A 24,396-nucleotide genomic window follows, 5' to 3' on the forward strand; every position below is an offset into this window, starting at 1 on the left:
ATTACCTGGAGACAAGGTAGTGCCCACTAATAAACTAAATAACATGCAATCCAGGAAAAAATACAGAAATAATAACAAGTTATGCAGTAATTTCCCAGTGCACATTCAAAAGTACGCTCATAATAATAATAATAATAATAATAATAATAATAATAATAATAATAATAATAAGACATTTTAACCTTCATTGCATAAGATGTCACCTCAACGAACAATAATATTAATATGCTCCTATATTTTCGTCGCCTCGCAGAGGCACGTCACACATCGTCCTTCTCGCGAACGATCCTTTTGGGATTAGGCTCCTGTCTCATTTCCTTTTTCGTTTCTATAAAAGCCACACACATGGTGTTTATCCACCATAAAGTTATATGGCATGAGGGGGGATTTATCTTACGTATACATAAAAGTCGGGAACAGTACTACAAGTATTATTGTCGAATAAGCTTGCGCACAGCGTTACACAAAATATTTACTTACGTCTTGCTGCACGTAGACATAGGTTTGAGTCCGTTGAGTACTATTCACCGCAGTAGTTCTTAACCACTTTAGCCCAAATTGCAAGCCCAGTTGTTAGGAGCCTAATGTTCGTTTAATCTTTCGTAGCAATTCTTTAGTACTGGTAATAGTGTTCGTTTTCGTGTATTGTTTTCACCCTTTTCTTCGTTTTAAAAATATATCCAAATAAATGTCATCATAATTCCTCTTATTTGGAATGTAAAAATGAAAAATTGAACGTTCCGACATAGCTGCAAAAAATAAAAAAGTGGTAGCGTTGAGCTATATAGGAAAATATAGGAGCATATTAATATTATTGTTCGTTGAGGTGACATCTTATGCAATGACGGTTAAAATGTCTTGTTATTATTATTATTATTATTATTATTATTATTATTATTATTATTATGAGCGTACTTTTGAATGTGCACTGGGAAATTACTGCATAACTTGTTATTATTTCTGTATTTTTTCCTGGATTGCATGTTATTTAGTTTATTAGTGGGCACTACCTTGTCTCCAGGTAATCGAATAAATGAATTTCGGCATGTACTGTAGTTTAAATAGCATTACAGAAAGAAACTAGTTCGTTCCAAATATCACGGCTGAACTTAGTAATATTTGCCTTATGATTTGAGCTGCCAAGGTAGTGTAGGGGTAACGTGTGGGACTCATGAGTAGTGCAGCTCGGCAGCATAGGTTCAAATCTTCTTCAGGCCAAACTTTGTTTTTTCAAAAAGCGATCGTGAAGAATCGAAAATTGACTTTTCATACTAAATGAGGAATCGTTAAGAAGGTGCAAGCACACACCTGTATCACGATGGAGACAATTTATGAATGTTGGTTGGGGATGGGCAAACAACATTTACAGGAATTTCCAGGACGGATCGAACTTATTCAATGATCTGAAGTATCCACTTTTCTATTATTGGTCTTAGAAAGAAACACTACACCATTTGTTAAACATGTTTTGGGTACAGTAATCTGTGGAGTAGCGGTAGCGTGCCTGACTTGCAACTGGAAAACCTCGGTTCGATTCTCCATCAAGTAAAATTTTTTCTCATAAAATAATGGTTACAAACAGAGATTTATCTGCCGTTGGAGAACTTACAAAGCATCACTTGTGAGAATATGAGTAAAGAGTGTATGCGTTCTTTGTCATACAGTGTAATAATAAATAGTGTTCATTTATAAATTCGTCTTTCTCTGTGTCTAGTCGTCTTTATCTTCGTCTCCTATTTACTACTTCTCTCTCTCGTAAATCTGTTCTTTGTCCTCCAGGATACCGTGTCTCAATCGAATCACCGGGTCAGTAGGGGTTCGAATATTCGATGCACTGTCGGTCCATAACCAACCCACATCACCCAACTGATGCAATGGCCCACTTAAGCTCTGGCGTGTTCATTCTATCTGTTCGAATTAGAACGTTATATTCACAATAGGTGAAATCGAGAGTGGATGTTCAGAACAGAATCTTTAGAGATGGCTAGAAAATGGCCCCTTTTCTGTTGAAGAGAAGATTTTATTTATATTAGTTGGACACAAAATTCGTTTTCATCCTATAATTCAATGTATTTTATTCACGTTTTCAATGTGAAACATGCAAGGTCTGTTACGTTTATAAAGAACATCCAATTTTTGTTTTGAACATTTGTAACTTTTCATTATGATACAGTTTGGAAGTAGAATATTGACTCTTTCTACTAGAAATTTAGCAGTAAAATAGCATTCATTCACTTATCTTTTTCTATCTTTCCTTCTTCTTTTCCTTTTTTATGTTTGTTCAGTTTGTATTAGTAGTCCGGAATGGAGGTATTACTGGGTTTATTATAATGTATTTTGTATCAGTACGTTCAATGAACACCACCGAATTTGCTACCAAAACACGTGAAACAAAGCACGTGTGTTAAACTACTGACGTTATTCTATATGTGTTTCAGAGCTCTACAATTTCACAGGAAATTGAGTATTTAATTTGACCTCCAAGTGACTTAATGACCTCCAAGTGACTTATTCATTTTGAAAGTGACTTAATGATTGTTTCCTGTATCTTCTATGTATTCGAATAATCCTGAAGAAATATATAATCCAAACGTTACTTCTATATTCCTGTTGGATTTCTGGAAACGTAATTTTATAATATCAGGTTCTTTTTTTAATACTTTAAAATTCCTTATTTTTATCTGTGTTCAGTTTTTCTACTTCTTCTTCTTGTTCTTCTTCTCTCCCCTTTGCTCTATCTATCTCACTTCTGTATGTCTGTCTAGAGGCATCCATCGGTTTCAACTGTTCATTGTGTGTGTGTTTAAGTTTCTCCCTACATTAACTTATGAATCTTCTTTCGTCTCGCTTTGATTGTTTCATTTTGTGTATACTAATATATGTATATTTTGAAATAAGAATTGCAATGTTTTTTTGTTTTTTTTTCTGATTTTAGTATGGGAGAGGGGAAAGGAGGAGAGAGAGGGGATGTGTTTACCAGACACGATTATGGGATAAGAAGGTGTATATTGGGTGTCCTAGCAGCATGGCGTTAGCTGTCGCAATTTTTTTGATGCGGAGTGTACAGCGTAAGATTAATACATATTTCAAATCTACATGGGAAACAAGAACTTACAATAGCAGATTAATTATTCAGTGTTAAAAACTAAGGACCATATCACAAATATCAAAGTTTTGGTGATTCCTACAGTAGTAATAACGCAAGTGAGACAAACTTGTCAATGCACATCGTCAGTAGCTTTATGTTGAATTCTATGACCATAGTATGACCTATTCTTAACAACTAGAAATGAAATTACGATTAAGATTAGGAAGTAGTTTATTGGGTTTCGGCATCTATAACCATGTTAGCCTGTTGTGCAGCTCGGCGATCTTAATACTTAAGGAATTATATAGGAAGAAAGGAAATGATCTGGAATCATTATCTTTGGTACCATTCCGGCATTTACGTGGTGTGAATGAGGAAAACCTTACTCTGGATGTCCGATCTGAAAAAGTTTTTTTTTTTTTTTTTTACACTTTTTCGACTGAGTGTCTGTACTGAGAATCAAACCTTGGAACGCTCGAACCAAAGGCAAGAGCGTTAGGGACGCGGAGCCACGAGGAATAAAATTACAAAGAATTAGAAATTGTACTTTCTTCAAAAGGTTTTATTTCGAAAAAGTGCTTAGATAGGTATTACATTTAATCACAAACATGATTGGCAACAAACGTGAGTATCATAATGCCGTTTACACCAATTTGATATTTCAACCCGTTTTGGATAAAAGATAAATATTGTCTAAGTCTGCAACACTGTTTGAAATTATGAAATTGGGATAACTTGTAATTACAACTACCAAAATCAAATACTTTAACTTTATAGAAGGCGACGAAAGAAATATTTTTGAAACAATTTTCCATAACTACGTCACTTTAAACAGTATAATAATCCTAGTGATGGAATAAGTCATAGGTCACCGGGCTACTTGAGTTACAACTTTTAACCGAGCTATCCGGGTCCAAATGTCGCATCTCAGATCTGATGACCCGGACATATTCGGTGACCCGGAAGCGGCCGAAATATTAGTGTTACTGCAGAATTTCATAATGGATTAATGATGTCCACTGCTCGGTCTCGAACATTCGGTGTTACAGTTATTAATCAAGGTACCATATCTTGAATATTTAAAATATAATTTCATCTTCATTCGTCTTCCCATACTGAAAACTAATACAGCAATTTTTAATATATACTGTACAAAAAGATTTAAAGAAACACTGTTTGGGCGTTGCTGTCCATCTTTCATATTCTAAACGGTAAGTTTTAAAGCCTTCTTCAATTAAACTTTGACGATCCGCTTTAAGAAAAATATGTAACTTATCTTTTCTGCGATTCTGACGCGTTTATTCTCTGTTAAACCTTGTAGTTATCTTTCAGGATGTTTTGACGCACAAGGACGTACACAACAAGCGAGAAAGAAAATTATAACTTTAGTGAGGAGACAGGAAGAGAGAGAGAGAGAGAGAGGAGAGTCATGTTTATTAGCATTACATGAGAGGCATCACATATACTTTCATATGCAGGACGATGTTTCGTCTTTCTTGAGTCACCGGTCCGGTCACCGAGTCACTCTGAATCATGGATCTGTTTGGTTTATATAAGGTCAGTTCGAGTCATGGGTCTGTCCGGGTCACTGGGTCTGGTAAGTTCTGGATCTGATTGCCTTCGAAGTTCATGACACGTTACATCTCTGAATCTCCGAAACGTGTTGAGATATCAAATTTGTGATAACGCCATCATTATCTTTATGTTTATTGGGAACCATCTATGTGATTGGATTTTGTTACAATTTTTACAGGTCAACAATAAACATAAGCATTGTGAGTTACATTTATATAACACATTTTTTTGGCACCCGTTGGAAGTAAATGATACGGAAAGTAGCAACGGAGATGCGTCATCCATTGTTAACGTTCCAACTTTTGAAGTGGGAGATCCGGAGTTTAAATTTTAGTGGAAGCTTATGTAGTTCGCATCGCACATTAAACTGTACGTTAATATTGTCGATTTAGAAGGAAATTAAGTTTGCACAAACCAGCATCTACCCTGTGTAAATTTAGAAAATACTAGAGGGATCATACGCTACTATCAGTTCAGAAATAATAGCACAAACGATTCAGATTGAGCAAAGCAGAAAGAGGATATAGGCAGATGATGTTCTGGTTGCGAGGGAAAAAATTATGACGAATGTCTGATATCTGTAATTAATGGTGTAGTGCGTTGTTCCAACCAGATCATCCTACAGATCTTCTAATTCGTCACCAACACTTCAGCACAAAGGTCAAGGGACAAATGTAGTGCGATTGAAATTCGACGCTCAGGTCTCGGAGTCATCATTTCATGGACAGCTGCACCAGAGCTCTGGGTCCACAGAAACACTTCGTCCTACCTCATGGACAGTAAGATCTCTTTCTTTGATCAGTTTTAGGATTGGTATTCGTCAGAAACCAGACACGAGTGATCAGTCGTCAAACGTACAGCTCCAATGCATAAATGACCGCAAGAAGCGACAACCAAAAGAACACTCTTTGGGAAAACCTCTCGGAGAAGACTCCATTAATTTTGTGATTTCAATATTTAACTGATGATTTTTGCTGCTGTCATTGTAGTGTAACGTCGTTGACTTCTCCCAGTATGTCCTTGTGTCGCAGTGTCAGTCATACTGATATAAAAGAACATAGTGACGTCGAAACTGCAAAACCTCATAACTCATCAAACCCAAACTTTTCAGGAGAGCAAAAACAAAAGTTCTACTTTTACATTATTTTATATTCGTTTATGACCTTTTGCACACACGTAGATTCAGATATGGGGAATTGAATGCAACCAAAATCTAAAATTCCATAAAAAGTGGAGATACAAGATTTTGCACTTTCATCATCGATGGAACTCTTATGAATATAAGGAAACAGAGCAAAGTATTTGTGGTCAGCATGTGGAAAGGAAAATTTCTACGTTTGTTATTTTCTTTCAAATTATATAATCTTACGTAAGGCAAAGTCCCAGATTAGCTGGATGACTTACGTAACTGAAGAACTCAAGTGCTTCCTCTTTGATGTCAGGCGCGATGACCTGTTTTGCCAGTAGTTAGATATTGACGAGACATTCAATGCTTCTACAATATAGTATAATTTCAGTGCTGAAAACATATGTTTAACTCGAAACGAACAAACAACAGAACAAACACTAGTAGTAGGTACTAGAGTTTTAATAGTGTTTTTCTTTTAACTCAATAGGAATGCACTGTGTTTTCCGGAAGTTCCTTATTTATTTCTAATACATGTTGCTAGTAATTGTACTTATAAAAAAGCAACAGTGCTTAAAATAACTGTATTGGATAAGTGTGTCAACCCCTTGTTTAGTTAGCCCAATGATTTATATAAGGAAATAAACTGAAATTTTAATTACATAATTCTACTGAGTCTTCTAATCTTAAAGATTAATTAAATATCCCTTGATTTAAAAAACTTTCATTTATTTATTTTGATATTAGTTAAGCTTGATTACTATATTAAAATTATATACAGTAGTTTGTCGACTATCAAGCCTAGTGTCGACTATCAAAAAATTGAGCTGAGTTGAGTTTAACGTCCCTTTCAGCAGCGAGGCTATATAAGACGTGGACCTACTGATTAACGTGAAATCCGAACCACATGAGCTTCCGCCGTGAATCGAACCCGGGTCTCCAACGTAGTTTCAAAAATGAAAAGAAGAGATGATGAAGCAAGAACCCATAATAAAATGAGAACTAAATTTTTGGACGATCTACTTGACTTATAACACGTTCATAAAAACACAACTTTGCCCACGAAAACCAGTCATCTATCAAAGACTTTTTCAAGAACTAAAAAACTGCAAGCTTTGATTATTTTAGACCTATCTTTTCGTATTGTGTAAGCATTTATCAGTGAACAGTAAAACCAATTTTAAATAGTTTATTTAAGAATTATAGACCTACATTTTACGTTAATATTTTTATCTATTTTCATGTTGTATGTACGTACATTGTACATCATTTTATGTTTCCTGCAATTAAGTTAGGTATTATAAAATTCATCTTAAAATGCAGAGAATATATATTTTTATTATTCTTGGATTTGCTTTTGCTGTATAAACGTAGAGTACAGTTCATAACAGACATAAATACACTGACAAGGCAGTGTTCCCAGGTGTAACACACACCGATTTTCATAAGATTGCACAGACATAAAGAACATTGAAAAAGAGGCGACACGTATTTTTTTTATATCGGCCAACAAGCATATTGAAAGGGTCAAATAGGGACATAAAAATGGGGTCAAAATGAGATTATGTATAGCGAGAACGAGAAGAGATATGGGAAAAGTTTAAATGTACGTAATACTACCCATAGTCGACGCAATTCAATGAGGTAGAACGCACCCATGAGAAGAGAGAAGAACATCCGATAATGGACCAATCACGTGTACAACATTGTCACAATGTGTTACGGAAATGAACGAAAAAGGGTGATAAGGAGCAGGAAGAAAGAAGAAACGGAAACAGAAAATACGTGTTTTTGCTTTTGGTGCATATGTTGCCCGTATGCGAAAGAGACGCAGATTTATCTCAATGCCCGAAGATGGGATAACATGCAGGAAGGATGCAAACGCCGTTCATATAGACAGCCAGCGAGACAGCACTGCGCGGTGGGTTGCATATATTGGTAATGGGAACAACGATGATATGGATGTTGGAAACGAAAATGTGTGTAGGCAGAAGTAACACAAAAACAAAATTGTTACTATTACTGTTATGTTGCACGCGTATTTCCGTAGTAATATAATGTTGATACTCATGTGTGGTACTGATATTAATGTTGCTGTTTATCTTACGTATGTGGACCAGCTACTATTACATTCTACTGTGCTATGAATTTTTGTTCCTATTACCCGATATATGCAACCCACTGCGCAGTACTGTCTCGCTGGCTGCCTATATGAACAGCGTTTGCATCCTTCCTGCGTGTTATCCCATATTCGTGCATTGATATAAATCTGCGTTGTTTTTTTTTTTTTTTTTTCGCATATGGGTGATGTATGCACCCAAAGCAAAAACACGTATTTTCTGTTTTCGTTTCTTGTTTCTTCCTGCTCCTTATCACCCTTTTCGCTTATTTCTGTAACACATTGTGACAATGTTGTACACGTGATTGGTCCATTATCAGATGTTCTTCTCTCTTCTCATGGGTGCGTTCTACCTCATTGAATTGCGTCGACTATGGGTAGTATTTCGTACATTTAAACTTTTCCGATATCTCTTCTCGTTCTCGCTATATTCCACATAATCTCATTTTGATCCCATTTTTATGCCCCTATTTGACCCTTTCAATGCATTTGTTGGCCGATATTTAAAAAAATACGTGTCGCTTCTTTTTCAATGTTCTTTATGTCTGTGCAATCTTATCACAATCGGTGTGTACCCTGCCTTGTGAGAAAAGAAAACGTATGTGGCATATGTAAAACCCCATATAACATCCTGCAGTAAACTTATAACTGAAAAGTCTGTTTTATAGTATTTTCCATATAAGTGTTCTGAATAAATGTACTTTCCGCATAAAGAAAGAACTGTATGTAGGCGGTGAAGCTCTCACTTACAGATGGACGTGTATATCATATAGCTGACGTATGTAATAGAAGATAAACTGTTAGGTGTCAGACATCTTGCCGTGGCATGATATAAGCTAGAAAAAGTCAGTACGTATGTACCTTATGGATAACATATACTCCGTACAAATTTCCGTAGCAAACATAAATATTCCGTATAGTGTATTTGTACAATACACTGCTGTCCAGAAAGCGGATTTTTCTCAGTGAAAAGTATTGGCTGTACTAAGAAATCATAAAATGTGAATAAATGCGAATTTTGGTATAAAAAGTGTGTTTTTAATGGTATGGGTGAGGCAGGAAGTGAGTAATTGTAGAAGTTCGGCCTACCCAGCTTTTTTTGTTATCCAGTCTGTCCTGCTACATTAGGCCGGATAGTTGAGAATTTCCCTTAGTACTATAGGTATATACAAAATTTAATTTTCACCAACTAAGGAACATTATATAGCTTTGATGAAGAAAGAAAATTCTAGTTAATTTCAAAGAAAACAAAAACGTACTTTCCTATATAAATAAATGGTCCCAAAAACAATGCTAATACGGATATTCAACACCGTAATACAATAAAATGTTTGTATTAAGGATCGTTAGAAATTAAGTATAGAATGCTACTTAGCAGAATCACATTATTAATGGTATAATAAAATTAAAGATTATAACATCGTTTTACCTTCACTAATTTTCGTACCAAGTTCACGATTTTATTTCGTTATCTGCGTGAAATTTTCGTACTTAAAACTTTGTTTGTAAAGTATAGAAACAGCAAAACACAAATAAAATATTTTGAAGTTCTTCTATGCGGACAATAATACTAGGACATCGCTGTTCATTTATGCTACTTCAGAAGACCGTGGTTCAATAGTAGGACACTCAACCATGGTGCGATGTGTCTCTAGTTTGATCCCAAGACATATCAACTTGTGATAGACAACAACATTCTTAAATTTTCCTAGATGCTCTTCCACTTCTTATATTATCACCTCGTCCTTTCTTCATCATCCTTCATCGTTCCTTCATAATCATTTATTTACTTGTAACAATTACCAATGTTCATTAGCTTAAAGGGCAAAACTTGTGAGAAGTTAAAACATTTCATATCATGCCATACACAACACGTATCAACATTTCGTTTTACTAACATAGGGTTGCCATTCGTCCCGGAAAATCCGGGACCGTCACGGAATCGAGATCTGCGTCCCGTCGTCCCGAAATAATTTCTTGGGACGATTAAATATCCCGAATAGAATATTATAGTTTACTTTTTTTACGCAGGATTAGGTATATAATTATTCTCTTCAACTTCTGAATATGGCAATTCAAAAGTCGAAAATAAAAATGAATATATAAAGCATGGATTTAATTAAATTCACGATTTAACTACTTTGACATTGAACGAAGCATTCGTTTCATTGAGACAGGGGCAAAAGGTTTTACTGTTTAATCTTATTTTTATCTTTAGTACTCTATTTCAATCTGCATCTTCCTTCTGAAATATTTTAATCAATAATCTCTGACCGATATTTTTGGTAATTTTCCGCTGACAATTCAAAAAGAAAACTATATTGTTTTAATTAATAAAACAGACAAAACACGTGAAAGGAAATATCATACCTTGAATGAGCAAAGACACACTTTGAAAGCCACGAAACATAACAAATCCTGAGAAATTAAAAATAAATTGCTTATCAGGGGTTAGAGGGAGTAAATCATCTGCTTACGTTTGCTAAACTAGGGAGAAGAAGTTTTACTAAAATGACTAACAATGTGATTACGTAATACTTGAAAAACTCTTTTTAATGGAAGAAAGTACTGCAAATTAGTATATAACACTTCTTTTCATTTTAAGCATTTCAAAGATTCTCGTTATTTAGTTACGGTCCCCAATTTTCATTTTTGAAACATGGCAACTCTATACTAAGAATACAAAGAGCATAATAATGTTAATACTGCAGTCTGTCACCTTGTTTTTATTTCTTCTATTAAATATTCTTACGTATTCAGTACACTTTTTGCGAACCATTATAAAGAGTACAAAAGAGAAGGAATATTTACATTTGTTGACTATGTTACATTTTGTTTTCTGTGTCTAAATCACAACTTTGTCTTTGCTGACATATCTAAAAAATTAGAAACAAAAACAAAGAAACAAAAAAAAAGATAATAGATAGAAAGAGAAAGAAAAAGTCGCTTCCTTTTTCGACTTATTAGACCAACGAACTTCTATGTGTGATATTCAGGCTTTTTGGAAGCGAAAGCCTCAATCAATATCAAAGCAGTTTGCGCTTGTCTTAGCGCATGCGCTACCTTCCGCGTACTGGGGGCTACAGAGTTGGGAGATGGTGATTTAGGACAGAAGCAGTTTGATCGTGCTAGCTTCGTTATACTCTGGAAATACACCCATTACGAATAGAAGAAAAAATCCATATGCATCAGCAGTTATCACAGCAGATCAAGTCACGTTTCGAAATCTCTACCTCAGTGTTGTTAACGATCTAATAATTGTTGGTTACAAGTTCGAATTGATCGTTGTTTCTGTTTGTGAATCGAAGAAAATTTTTTGCTTGTTTGCTGCGTTTGACTACATGTTAACAAGCCATTCTACCGTAGTTGACTGCAGTATGTAGGAATGAATGAACGTATTGGATTCTACTTTGTTGTCCACAAAATCAACGAGTTTTCGTCGGTTTGACTGAAGTAGTGACTTAAGTATGATGTTTCTAGGCTTAACCATATTTACTATGAAGTATTCTTAACACTTAACCTTGTGAAAAAACGTTCCACATGTTAGGAATTGCGCGTACGTGATACGCACACACACACCTACGCATAAATATCTTTTGACACAATCTACCAAAAGAAAAACGAATAATAATGCAAATCAACGCTAAGTGTGTTTGGTTAAATTTTTAACAACAGCCAAAATAATAGGAAATTAGTAAGTCAAATGGCTTTGTGCGGAAATATAGTTCTGCATGAATTAATAACAGTGTTGAACATTCGATGTACTGTGCAACGCCGATGGACTTGGCTATGTAATCGTCGCCCTATAGTTAAACTGTTGTGCTAGTTGGTGGTGTGGGGCAAACACGGGTGGTGTGAAAAACACGTGACAAACGTGAGGTATCTCAAGCCGGATGAGTGGGATACTGAACTCTTTACGGAGCCTTACGGGCAGCAAACCAAGTAAGTGATAAGTCAGTAAGGTACACACTTTCTATACGATGAATATGCAACCCTCTTTGCTGATTTTCAATTCGAAATTTGTTTACACATAGGTCTTTTTCTTTTTTTATATGGAGATTTGTTCTTTTATGGACACATATTGAAGCCCTTAGAAGGAATCTGTCCTCCAGTTTTTAGGGAAAAAAAAAGACGTGTAATGCAGTGCGCTGTAGAAGCCAGTAAAATATTATTTTAGAATAGAGAGTAATTTACGCTTTTGATATATTTTATCCCAAACAATAAGGATGATCCATTGGCTTTAAAGGCAATATAAGCCATGTTTAATTAAAAATATTATTTTATTTTAACGATAGTTCCGAAGCAAAACATATAAATTGGGGTCAATGATCCCCTAATCCTTAATCTATTTCAACCTTAAGAAATAGGGATGATTGTTCTTAAACCTAAAATTAAAAAAGAAGAAGGAAGAAAAGAACACGCCATATTTAATGCAAATATGAACATTTTATTAAAGTTATCCTGGAACAAATTTTATGAGGAAGAGGAGGAGAGAATTCAGTTCCTTATCCTTGACACATTTCAACCGCAGCTTAGAACAAAATGCATGCCATATTTCAATAAAGTAGAATATATTATGAAATTTATTCATGAGAATATTTTTATGTGGAAATTTTCAAATTTGGAATTAAATTTACCCCTTTGTCACCGTTTGGTTTGAACCCAAAAACAACGGATTTAATTTAAAGGCTTAGAAAATATTTAAAAATCAAGTAACAGTATCGTTGGAAGGAAGGAAGTTGGTTTGTATGGCGTGATATATTCTGAATCAATATTGAAACCGGAAGTGATAGATTATCATCACTTTCGGTTTTAATAGTGAGATTAAGATGGAGATAGGATATATATCCCTGGGACGCTTAATTGATTGCAGAAATCCGCTTCTCGCTATCTATTATCGTTTTTAATCTATAGTGATTAATATTAAAACCGGAAGTGTTTGATTTCTGCCGCTTCCAGCTTAAATAGAAGATTAAGAATGAAGAAGATACCAAGTCCTAAGACGCTAAATCGATTCGGAAAGAAAACAATAATACTTCTTGTTATTTCGTATCGTTTTTGTGTATATTTCGTATCGTTATCTCGTACCCGTACCGGAAGTTGTAATGGATTCCTATCACTTCTGGTTTTAGTGTAAAGTTAAGGATGGATATAAAATACACTCTTGGGAGGCTTAATCGATTGCAGGAAACTACTTTTCGCTATCTATTGCCGTTTCTGTTCTATATTGATCAACGTTAAAACCGGAAATGGTTGATTTCAACCACTTCCGGTAGATAGATTACCTCCATCGACGAACTCCCTTGCTAACTTTTGAATTCTACATTCTGACCAAAAATTAATGGTGACCTATTAAGTTGTTCTTGAGATATTTTGTTTGCCGGCCGGCCGGACGGACGGACACACAGGCAGACTAAATATATACAAGAGATTTGGTAAATTAAACTGTTTAAAAATTATTGCAATATAAACAAAATTGAATGTTTCACGAACAATATAGCGGGACACACAATGCATGTTCCGAATAGTTGAAGCTAACTTTTGATTGCTTCAATTAAAGTAAGTATCTATCAGCGTTCTTAAGAATCAGCTGGGCAATCAATATCCAAGTGATAAGCCTAGGAAACTTTGAATTGTTGATTCTGACCAAACATTTTGAACATTTTTCTTGCCTAATATTTTGCCCAAGTAGTAATCAATTAGTTACATCTCGAATGATTTGTTTGATTACGTTTGAAAATTTTGTCTTGTTGAGATTACATTACTACAGGCGCACACCCAGACTTTTTTATTATTATTATTGGGAGAGGTCTAATACAAGACACTACATCTATGTAATATTCAAAGAAAACGATAAGTAATTGTGAAGTATTGCCACGTGTATTCTCTGGCAAAAATGATAAAACGAGATTGCTTTATAAGGAAGGAAAGGGCACAGATTAAGTAACTTATAAGATAAAATTCGTCAGGTTACGTCGATCATTTCGCTGCTAAACAAGTATGGTTTTCTTAAGAAATTCAATCAATTCAAGAGTATGCATCATTTCAGTTTTGTGTCTTGTGTTTGATACTATTCTGATTTTCCACTTGGGTAAACCTGCTTCGACACTGTGCTTCGTCCCTTGATTTCGTACTTCAGTGATTATCTTCTTGTTTGTGGTCTCATATTGTGGTTTTAACTAGTTTGAATCGTGTACTGTATATTCTCTTCTATATCCGAGATTCATATAGGAATTCATATAGGTCTATCTTCAAACGTTACCAACACTGTGCATCATGACTTCACAGGTATGGTTCTACACATAATTAGATTTTATACATATTATAATTTGTGTTTCGTGCTATTTAATAAAACTTCATTTTGTGCTCAGTTGGCAACACTGCATTACATATGATGTTATTGGTCACGTATGTGGGTACAATGTTTGCTTACTATACTCTTCTGTAAATGTTATTTTGTTTACTTTAATCATTTTGAAGTTCTTTCTGTGTCAGTGTATCTTTGGCATTACTATCTTCACATGATTCTGAATTCTTCTTTCCTCTGTATCTCCTGTGTTTTTGGATGTCGGCCCGTAAAACTCTGGATTTCTCACTTTTCTTCACTCCTCTATCGATTGCACATTGTTTGATTAGGCAATGCTACTATGAAAGTAAGATGTTCCCTTGTGAGACAGAAATTTGAAAGAATAAGCAGTGTTCCATATTTTGTAGTTGTTTACAGCTTATTGATATGTTACAGACTTGCCAACCATACGATAATATATCGTGATGTACGATAATTTAAGTCTAACTGCTATATACAATAATTCCCTTGCGATAATAGTGAATACACAAGAATTTTAGAACACACATTTTTTTGCATCGTGTGAATGTGCAAATAAATTGTAGATGAATAAAATTATTATAAAACATAGATACACACTGAAGTTATTAACAGTTACTTCCGCTAAAATAAATCAATAACGAATTGAGAATTGGCAGATGGCAACCATTCTTTAAATTCAATTACGAGGAAAAATGGCATTTCACAAAACTCACTTCTTATGTCACAGTCTTCTTCCGTCAATTCCTGTACAAGTTTCAACTTGTAAGGCTTTGCCTTTATTTTCTTACGAACGATATTGTGTAGCGTTGTCATTGACACTCCAACGATCTGCGTTTCAACGATTTCTTTGGACTTCGCAACACGCTTTCTTGTACGGACTGAATCACATGAACACTGGTTGTTGGCCTTCTGCTACGAGGCAAGTCAAAGACACTTCCGGTAGCTAGAAACTTATCGTACCATCTCTTGATACTTGAACCTGCAAGTGGTTGTTTCTGATATTTTTGTTGGAATTTTCTTCTCACCAAAACACTAGATTTTAACTCACTAAACCACGCCACACACTGCGCTTTCTCTTGAGTAGACGCCATCTTTGTCACGTGATATGCGGTTATGACGTCAACGATTACATCCACTCATTGTTGCCAACAAAAATTTTAACATTTCCACTAAACATTACAAATAAAATTCAAAATTGTAAGTAGTACTTTCAAAGTAACAGCTTTTTACTTTTTACAGGACTTTTGGAAGACTCTGTATAGTATTTCTATTATTTATTAGTAACATTACACTTGTTTCTACAATTATCACTGTATAACGAATATACGATAATTTTAAAGGCGAAAATCGATAATTTTGTTATCTGAGGTTGGCAACTCTGATGTTAACCTTTTTAGAAACCAAACATACATTATTTGAAAAGTGTTTACGATAGTTTGGTACGATTGCTGGAATAGTAACAGCGAGTACTAAAGCTCCCATTGAGTGCCGATTGAAATATATGGTGCCCTAAATACTTTTCAAAATATAATTTTGACTTTTTAAACACTAGCATATCAACAAGATTTCCTGTCACTGCATTGACTTGACTTGATTTTGAGTTTAACGTCCCGTTCAGCAGCGAGGCTATATGAGACGTGGACCTACTGATTAACGTGGAATTCGAACCACATGAGCTCCCGCCGGGAATCGAACCCGGGTCTCTCACGCCAAAGGCGCGTACGCTAACCACTAAGCCACGGAGGAGCTCGAGTCACTTCATTGATCATCCATGTATTTTTCAAAGAAAGAAACAAAACTAATTAATATATTGCCTCAACTTCCATACTTTTGTTTTTATTGTGCAAAAATCTATAGGGGAAAGTCGGATAAAACCGCGTAGGTGGACAAAACCGGGACCTGGGTTTTCTGGCTATATTAGTGCCACTATCTGTAGGCCAACGCATGGAATTAGTTGCAAACAGTCTCCATGTCATTGTTAGTTTAAGAGAAAGCTGAATAAGTGGCTCCTTTGTTGTTGGCGATGTGTTGAAGAATTTGTGTAGAAAACTTTTGATTTGTCCCATCGATAATATACTGCTGTTCCTAATCACTGGAAGATTGACTTATGTAAGTTTACAACATATAATAATAACTCTTCCTGCTGTTATTTCATGTCTTGAATCAGGATCCTTGTGTTCTTTGAGAGGTGCTAGGACTGCATTTCTGAATAATGGTGTAGTAGGATAAAACCGGGATAACAGTCGGACAGAGCCGGGTATTACAGTGTAAATCTGAGAAGGTTAGATACAGTGTCTTAACTGTAAAAAATGGGCACACAAAGCTTGTAGCAATGTGGATGAATATGATGAAAATTTTATTTGTGATTTTTGTTCTTAGATTTAACAAAATCGTGACCTAAAGTTATTTTTTCTATGTTGTTGGTCTAATATAGTCTAGCCCTCTATAGTTTCCGTACTTTTTAAACTCACAGATTTTTTCAGTTGTATTGATTCTTACTGTACTAGTTCTTGGAGTAATTACATATTTTTCTTGTAAAAGAAAAGATTTTAATAATTATTTTATGTTTACCCGGTTTTTTCCGACCTGGTTCGACAAAACCGGGTTTTTGCATACCCTTTAAAAATGTTTTTGCTCTTGAAATTTACCAGCTTTTTCCACTAAAATAAACAATTTTCTGTCAATAACAAATTACTTAGCATTTGAAAACTAATTCAAACTATACTAGCCATATAGATGCTGAGGAACAAGCAAAAACATTTTGGGTCCGGTTTTGTCCGACTTTCCCCTATCAAATATGTCTTTGTTTAAAGTTTCAGTTCTAAGAAATATGTTATTAAATATAAGAATACCAGAATATGAGATTCATAGTAAATGCTTGCAAAACCTCGGGATGTTCGAAATATTTTGAGCTGTAATATAACTATAGTACTTACTTGTTAATAAATTTTGTATGAAAGCATTATCAAGGAAAGATACTGGAAACAAGATTTTCCACTTAAAATTTCGAAAATATCAAATATATCTTCAGTTGGCCGAAAAATGTCTTCTTTTAGTATTTCGGGCCACAAACCTTCACGAAAAAGGAGACCATCTAAGTATGGCTTTAGTCGGTACAGGGACAACTTTAACAGGTACCTAGCACGGTGGTTCAGTGGTAGAGCGTTCATTTCTTGTGTGTGAATTCCCTCGTTTAATCCCAGCTCGCACCAAGTGTGCTTTGTGATGAACAAGAACCGTGTTCGTGTGTTTCCTCGGGGTTCTTCCGTTTCCTCCCACTTTATTCATTCCATCATTGCATTCATTTGTTATCATCACCGTCTCCTTTAGCCTAGCCGACATAACCGTGGGGCATAAAACTGAAAGATTTCATTTCATTTTAACAGGGATTTTATGAAACGGGCACGTGGGCGGGCGGGACGACAAATTAACTCAAGGTAACAAGCACAGTCATAACTAACTTATTTGCAATTATTTTATTCAAGCATCGTAGGATTGTTTTCATTAAATGAAATTAAATATTTCACTTGAACATTCAACGATTATGCTCTTTAGGCCAAGGGAAACAATGGTTAAGACAAGAGAATGATGATGGAAGAGTTGATGGAATCGGAAAGTGGGAGTACCCCGAGAAAATCCGCGGACATGATGTTATCCACCACAAACTTACTTGACCGGGAATCGAGCTCAGGATCCCACGCATTCTACCACTGAGCCAGCATGCCAATACTTTGTTCTCAATTAAAAGAAAAGTAAGTGAAATAAAGAGATAACAGCTCGCTTCCAAATTAGCACATCTTTATTATAAATACACTCTGTATTTAAAGCCTAGCTTTTAACTTTAAACTAAGGTTTAACACGTTTGTTTCTATATTTCCTCCAAAATATTTATTATTCTAAATTAACAATTGGTGAACTTTTCGGCGAAATTTTGACAAATCGAATCCCCGACTTTGTTGGCTCATAGCTCAGGAATCGACGGGCTCCTACACAGGAATATTTCACTTAGGATACTGAGCAAGCCAAGATCATTGATGCCAGTCACAAACATTATAAAATTCCATCTCGAGTGGCAGAAATTCCCATTTTCCTCTTGAATTTCCCACGTTATACTAAATACAAAATTAAAATTTAAAAACAAAAAGGAAGAAAGAAAATATTTTATGTCATATTTTGTCAGTATATTAGTAAACTACCCGTAAACTTCGATCTTCTATGTTTATCAAGTAGTTCATAAATAACTACTTTCCTTAATTGAAAGAGAGAGTTGAAAATATTGAAAAAAAAAAAAAAAACAAGTACATTCTGCCGTCAGGATTTAGTATTTATATAAATAATTCATTTATTGCATCATATTGCAATAAACGAAAGGATTTTAGAAGAATTTTATTGTCCAGGAGTTCTGTGTAGAACGTATTCGAAGTTGATTGTTTCTGATTTTGTGTTTTACTTTCTTCCATTAATTATATGTATTTCTTTGTATTAAATAAAACTATCAGAGCGCAATTTACATTTCTTGGATTTTTTTAGAATCATAAAGCATTTTTGTACTAACATGCGTATTCTGGTAACAAGATTTGATAATTAACACTGATTTCAAAATTATTGACCTGGGTTCAATTCCTGGTGGGGGCATTCGTCGAAAAAGTGTAAAAAGCTTTTTCAGGTCAGCATCCTGAACGAGGTTTTCCTGGGTTTTCCTCATTCAGACCAGGCAAATGCCAGGGTGGTACCTAACTTATAGGTCCCAAGGCCGCTTCCTTCCTTCCCTTTCCCCGGATAATGTGCTCACCGAGGGACGTAATCCCTTATACGTGACGGGCTAAATGGCCATAAATGTCGAAAGCCCAGAAATCTAAATCCTAAATCCTAAATCCTTCAAGATTATTGAAGTGTCATTGTTCTACTTTCCGCCCATAGAGAATGTTATTGCTGTCGATGAAAAATCCCATATTTGCAATAAATTGCAACGAAAATTCCCTTTTTAAAATCCCTTTTCAAGAAATTAATCTCGAAAACTCTCACAAAGTGGGATTTTTTCCATGGATTGGCACCATTGGTCAAGGTTTACCTCCATACCGAGTTCGGTCAAAATTAGACGGGTTCTGTAGTTCGCATCCTTCTGAGTAATTCTTCGTCTTTTATTTGATTTTTCTAATTATATGTATATTGAAGAACATAAAATAAGAACATATATAGAACATAAAAAACGAAAATGAGGGGTAGAATTATTAGTTATGACATTGTCATATATCTTTGCAAAACATATCATTAAGTTTCAGGAGGTGCTTCCTTAAACCAAGTGAAAGAAAAAAGAAATTTTATTTAACATGGATCAAAACACGCTTCCATTTTGTGCTGTAAGGTACTGAAATTTGAAAACTTAGGTTTGAAACGTTATACGTTTGAAACTAATGATCTAACTGGATCGATTTTGGAATTTTAAAGGCTAAGTCTTTTCTAAATATCCATGATGCAACATAAAAGAATCTGGTTTTCTTTCATTAAAATATAGAGGTCCGTATTGTATATCGGTGACAAACTTCAAAAGGAAACAAGCGGAGCACTGTTTAACCTGATTATATATTATATTCATAAAATTATGAAATAGTACAAGGTTTGTTCGGAAAGTAATAAGACTGTGTCCAGGAAATAAAAGTTATTGATCAGACTGGTACAACTTCTTAAAATTCTTCGAAGTACTCTGCTTGGCTATCGACTTACCGCTGCCAAGCTCGATTTCCACGTAGCGTATGTCTTCTGGAACTCAGATTCCCACAGTCCCTTGGAAGCACTCATCGTCCTGCTTGGATGACGAAATTGACGTCAAAATGACGACCGTTCAAGCTTCTTTTGAGCTTGAGGAACAGCTGGGCTCATGTCGGGACTGTACAGTGGCTGCGGCAACGTGGTAACACGGATTCTGGCCAATAATGACGTCACAACGAACGCGGCTTTCTTCGGCATGTTATTGTAATGGAACTTCCAGTATTTGGCAACCTCCGGTCGGATCCGATTGATTCTGTCTCGCAGGCCTTTGAAAAGTTCCACTTGGTCGACAGTCTTCCTTTGAGGCAGAAATTATTTGCGTACCACCCCTTTCGTGCCAAAGAAAAAGACCATGAGCATTGTCTTGATCCTGGACTTGGACATCCTTGCCCTTTTGGGCCGCACGGACTCCTTGAGGTGCCACTCCGAACTTTAGCGCTTGCTTTCAAGGTCGTATTGGAACACTCATCTTTCGTCGCCTGTTATTATGTTCTCTAAAAAGTGCGGTTCACTCCGACAACCACTTCAGAACAACAGCGACAAGCAGCTTCCACGTCTTTTTGTATATGTCAGAATTCGACAGTTTATAAAGTCCTGTTTGTTGGGCAATCAAATTTGTCCACTGTATAACAGGACTTGAGGGAACAATTAGTTCACTTACTAGAATATTGTAAGTATTACAAAGCTCATATTCCAAAATTATCGTATTGGAATGTTGTTATTGAGTGTTGACAAAAAAAAAAAATAAGAAAATAATTGCGAAGCGTGTTGAAGGAATTGGTTGTTCTTGCTTAACATTTAGAAAAAACGAAAAAGAAAGTAAGTGTAGTGTAGATATTACTTGTTCTTATTGAATATTTATAGAAGATAAGGGAAACAATTGGGAAGCGAAAATGTTGGTTGATCTTATTGAATATTTACAGAAGATAAGGAAAAGAATTGGGAAGCGCAGTAAAGATATTGGTTGTTCTTGTTAAATATTTACAGAAAAAAGAAAACAATTGGGAAGCGTAGTGAAGATATTGGTTGTTCTTTTCGAATATTTACATAACACTAAAGAAAACAATTGGAAAGAGTAGTGAGGATACTAGTTGAACTCATTGAATACTTCCAAAAAAATAAGGAAAACAATCGGGAAGCGTAAAGAAGATATTGGTTGTTGTTATTGAATATTTTCAAAAAAATAAGGAAAAGAATTGGAAAGCATAGTGAAGATGTCAATCGTTCTTACTGAATATTTACAAAAGATAAGTAAACAAATGGAAATCTTGGTGAAGAACATTAAGAAAGTTTATATGAAAACCTAAATAGTTTATATCATATATGTACTGTATTCGTCAATTTCTAGGAGGGCGCGCTGGCTCAGTGGTAAGCTCATACCTCTGGTGCATGGGGTCCCTGGTTCGATCCACTGCCAAGTAAATTTGCAGTGGATAATAATGTGTCCCTGGGTTTCCTCGGGGTATTCATGTTTCCTCTCACATTCTCACTCCACGAATTCTTCCGTCATCACTCACTTGCCTTAATCATCGTCTTCTTTAGCCTAAAGGGCATAACCGTGGGACGTTAAACTGGACGATTCCATTTCATTTCATTCTGTCAATTTCTAATAATCAAAAGAAGTTATTTAAAACAACACTCCACGTGTATTTGTTCCTAAAAATTTATCATTAAAAAAAATATGCCTCTGTTTATCAAAATATTACACAATATACTTGATAATTTACGTAAATGTTAGGTTATATCCTTATCAAAACAACTATGGTGACTTTAGTGAAATTTCTTGTAGCAAGACGAATCAATGAGCTCATTACACAATCACAGACTTCAGCACAACTTAGTTCTTCTCTGAAAGTTGACTGACTCATAACTTTCATGTCAGTACGGAAGCACAGAAGAAACTACACGGTATTTCAAATGCTTATAAGCATTGAAAGAGAATTTGTACTTTAGAGAGTTCCCAGGAATATTGTAGCAAAATAGTTGTGTGTGTGTGTGTGTGATTGTCACGCTATAAAGGAAGAAACTAATAGCATCTATCTATCTAGGCTTATACCTTATTGAATTACAGATGTGTTCCGTCTTTCTTTGTGTCTCTATCCTAATCGATGATCCCATTTCTATAAACACCATTTTTTCATGGTATTTTATATTTCGTGGAAACGTGATATCTAAATGTCTCTTGAAATTCAAATTGTATTTGAGGACTCAAAATTAAGAATGGGGGAAGAAAAGATATATTTTAAAAAATCAAGTAAATTCTGTTGGTTCATAAGGAAATAATGTTGCCTAAGTATCTTATTTATTCAGACGATAAGCCTTTAATTAAAGGGATAACTGAGAAATAACGTAACCGAATGTGTCATTATTATGTAATGTTTCGTAATAGAAGCATTGCACACAGTAGACATACTTATCTTGCACACAGTGTACAGCTTCGAAGACTTTATATATAAACTTATCAAAAATATTTGAAGTAATAATAACTTGATATAGTGTCCATCTTTAGTTTAATAACCCTCTTTACACTAAAAACTTACATTCACTCATAATAGCTCGCCCAGTATTCTCATTTTCCTGTGAGTTACAAAACAAACTCATTAATGAGACTGATTTTTGAATGTCTATCAGTCTGTTCGTTCGTCCCTCTCGCCAAGAGGTCATACCGTCCAACATAGAGGTTCCAGGGTATCTAAACCAAATTTTAAACATAAGGCTTTTATAGTATTTTTCACGGCTGTTTTTCGATTTTTCTTCATATCCCCAACATGAGAGTAGTTAAGGGCAATTTTGTTTTAATCATATGAAGAGTGTTCAAATGGAAGGTTATGAAACAACACTGTGGGTATAATCGAAGTCTTCATTCAAAGTAATCACCAGAGGCCTGAGCACAACTATCCCACTGTTTCACGAGCCTAACGATACCTTGTTTCCAGAATTCGCGTAGCTGTGACAGCAGCCAGTTCCTCTACTTTGACCTTCAGGTCGTCGCCTGAGTTGAAGCGCTTCCCTTTGAGATGTTTTTTTTAGCGGACCAATCAGATGAAAGTCACAGGGCGACACGTCCGGCCTGTAGGGCTGATACTCAAGCTGCTCCCACTTGAACTTGTTCAGTACACTTTGTGTGACCTGAGAGACGTATGGACAAGCGTTATCTTAAAGCAACAGAATCCCTCTCTCCGTGAGCATCCCAGGCCGTTTGCTTTTGATGAACTTGCGTAGGTTATGGAGCGTTTCTCAGTACACGTCACTGTCTATGTGTTTTCCGTGCTCAAGGAATTCGATGAGTGTCGGACTTCGGACGTCGAAAAGAACTGTGAGCATCATCTTGCCTGCTGAGGACACTGCTTTGAATTCTTAAGAGATGACGACGTATGCTTCCATTGCATGCTGTTTCGCTTTGTCTCTGGCTCGAGGTTATGACACTAGTTGACGACGTATGCTTCCATTGCATGCTGTTTCGCTTTGTCTCTGGCTCGAGGTTATGACACTAGTTCCAGTTACAGGCGTCGATCTGCTCCAGAAATGCAGCGTCTTCATGATACCGGAACAGGTGTTGCGGTGCTAGCCTTCCCATACACAGTTCCTTTTGCGATTCGCTGAGCATCTTCGGAACCCACTGCGCGCACACCTTCGAGTATCCTAACATGTCGTGCACAATTGTCCACACTGTTCCAACGCTGGCCCCCACAATCACTGCCAACATTCGCATTGTGACACGTCGACCACTTCTCACCAAGTCGTTCACCTTGACGATGAGTTCGGTCGTGATTCAGTGCTTGCCTGGCCTGGTATTGGGTCATCACTCAAACTCTTTCGGCTTTCACGAAAACGGGCACTCCACTTTCTCACTGACTTGTCGGACACACAGTCTACCCCGTATACGGCTACCATCTAGCGATGAATATCGGCCGGTTTAACCACTTCCACACTCAGAAATCTCATAACACCTCGCTGCTCCTCAATCGTCGAATTTTTTTCAATGTGAACGCCATGATTTCATCACACGCACTCCCGCGTCAATTGGACGGAACACGTAAATACCTGTGTCATGTGATAGGCGGATGCACATGCGCACAACCACGCCGGCTTCCCTAGATGTTGCACTACGTTATCCCAACGCGGAATATTTCAACCTGTACGAGGTTTCATATCTTTCCATTTGGACGCTGCTTGTAATTTTCTGGGAAACGGTTCTAGCAATTCTGTTTACGAGCTCTTCTGTATTTCACACATCAATATTTCATTAACAATCGTAAGTGGTCTTAGTAGAGTTTTTCTTTAAGAAAAAAATGAAAGAGGTACACTGAGAAAAAAATTGTAGGTGGCGTACTTAAAAAGGTAGGTTACATGCGTAATTCCTGTAGTTTTTGGAATTAACGTATAGCAGA

General features: G+C 35.8%; 1 protein-coding gene across 2 annotated transcripts in view; it reads left to right on the plus strand.

Annotated features, from left to right (window-relative positions):
• The window catches only part of LOC145673192 (uncharacterized), a 473,383-nt gene that overhangs the window by 207,814 nt on the left and 241,173 nt on the right, over positions 1-24,396 (plus strand). Inside the window, exon 1 of one of the 2 annotated variants that reach the window (XM_081742660.1) lies at positions 11,011-11,850. The exons of the other annotated variant lie outside the window; for it this stretch is intronic. Coding sequence (XP_081598786.1) covers positions 11,802-11,850 — 49 coding nt within the window. The 5' untranslated portion in view covers positions 11,011-11,801. Of the gene's footprint in view, positions 1-11,010; positions 11,851-24,396 lie in introns of those variants that run through there. 2 annotated transcript variants of the gene reach the window in all.

The sequence above is a fragment of the Thermobia domestica genome, chromosome 16, assembly GCF_964235325.1.
Source record: "Thermobia domestica chromosome 16, izTheDome1.hap1.1, whole genome shotgun sequence".
Lineage (NCBI taxonomy): Eukaryota > Metazoa > Arthropoda > Insecta > Zygentoma > Lepismatidae > Thermobia > Thermobia domestica.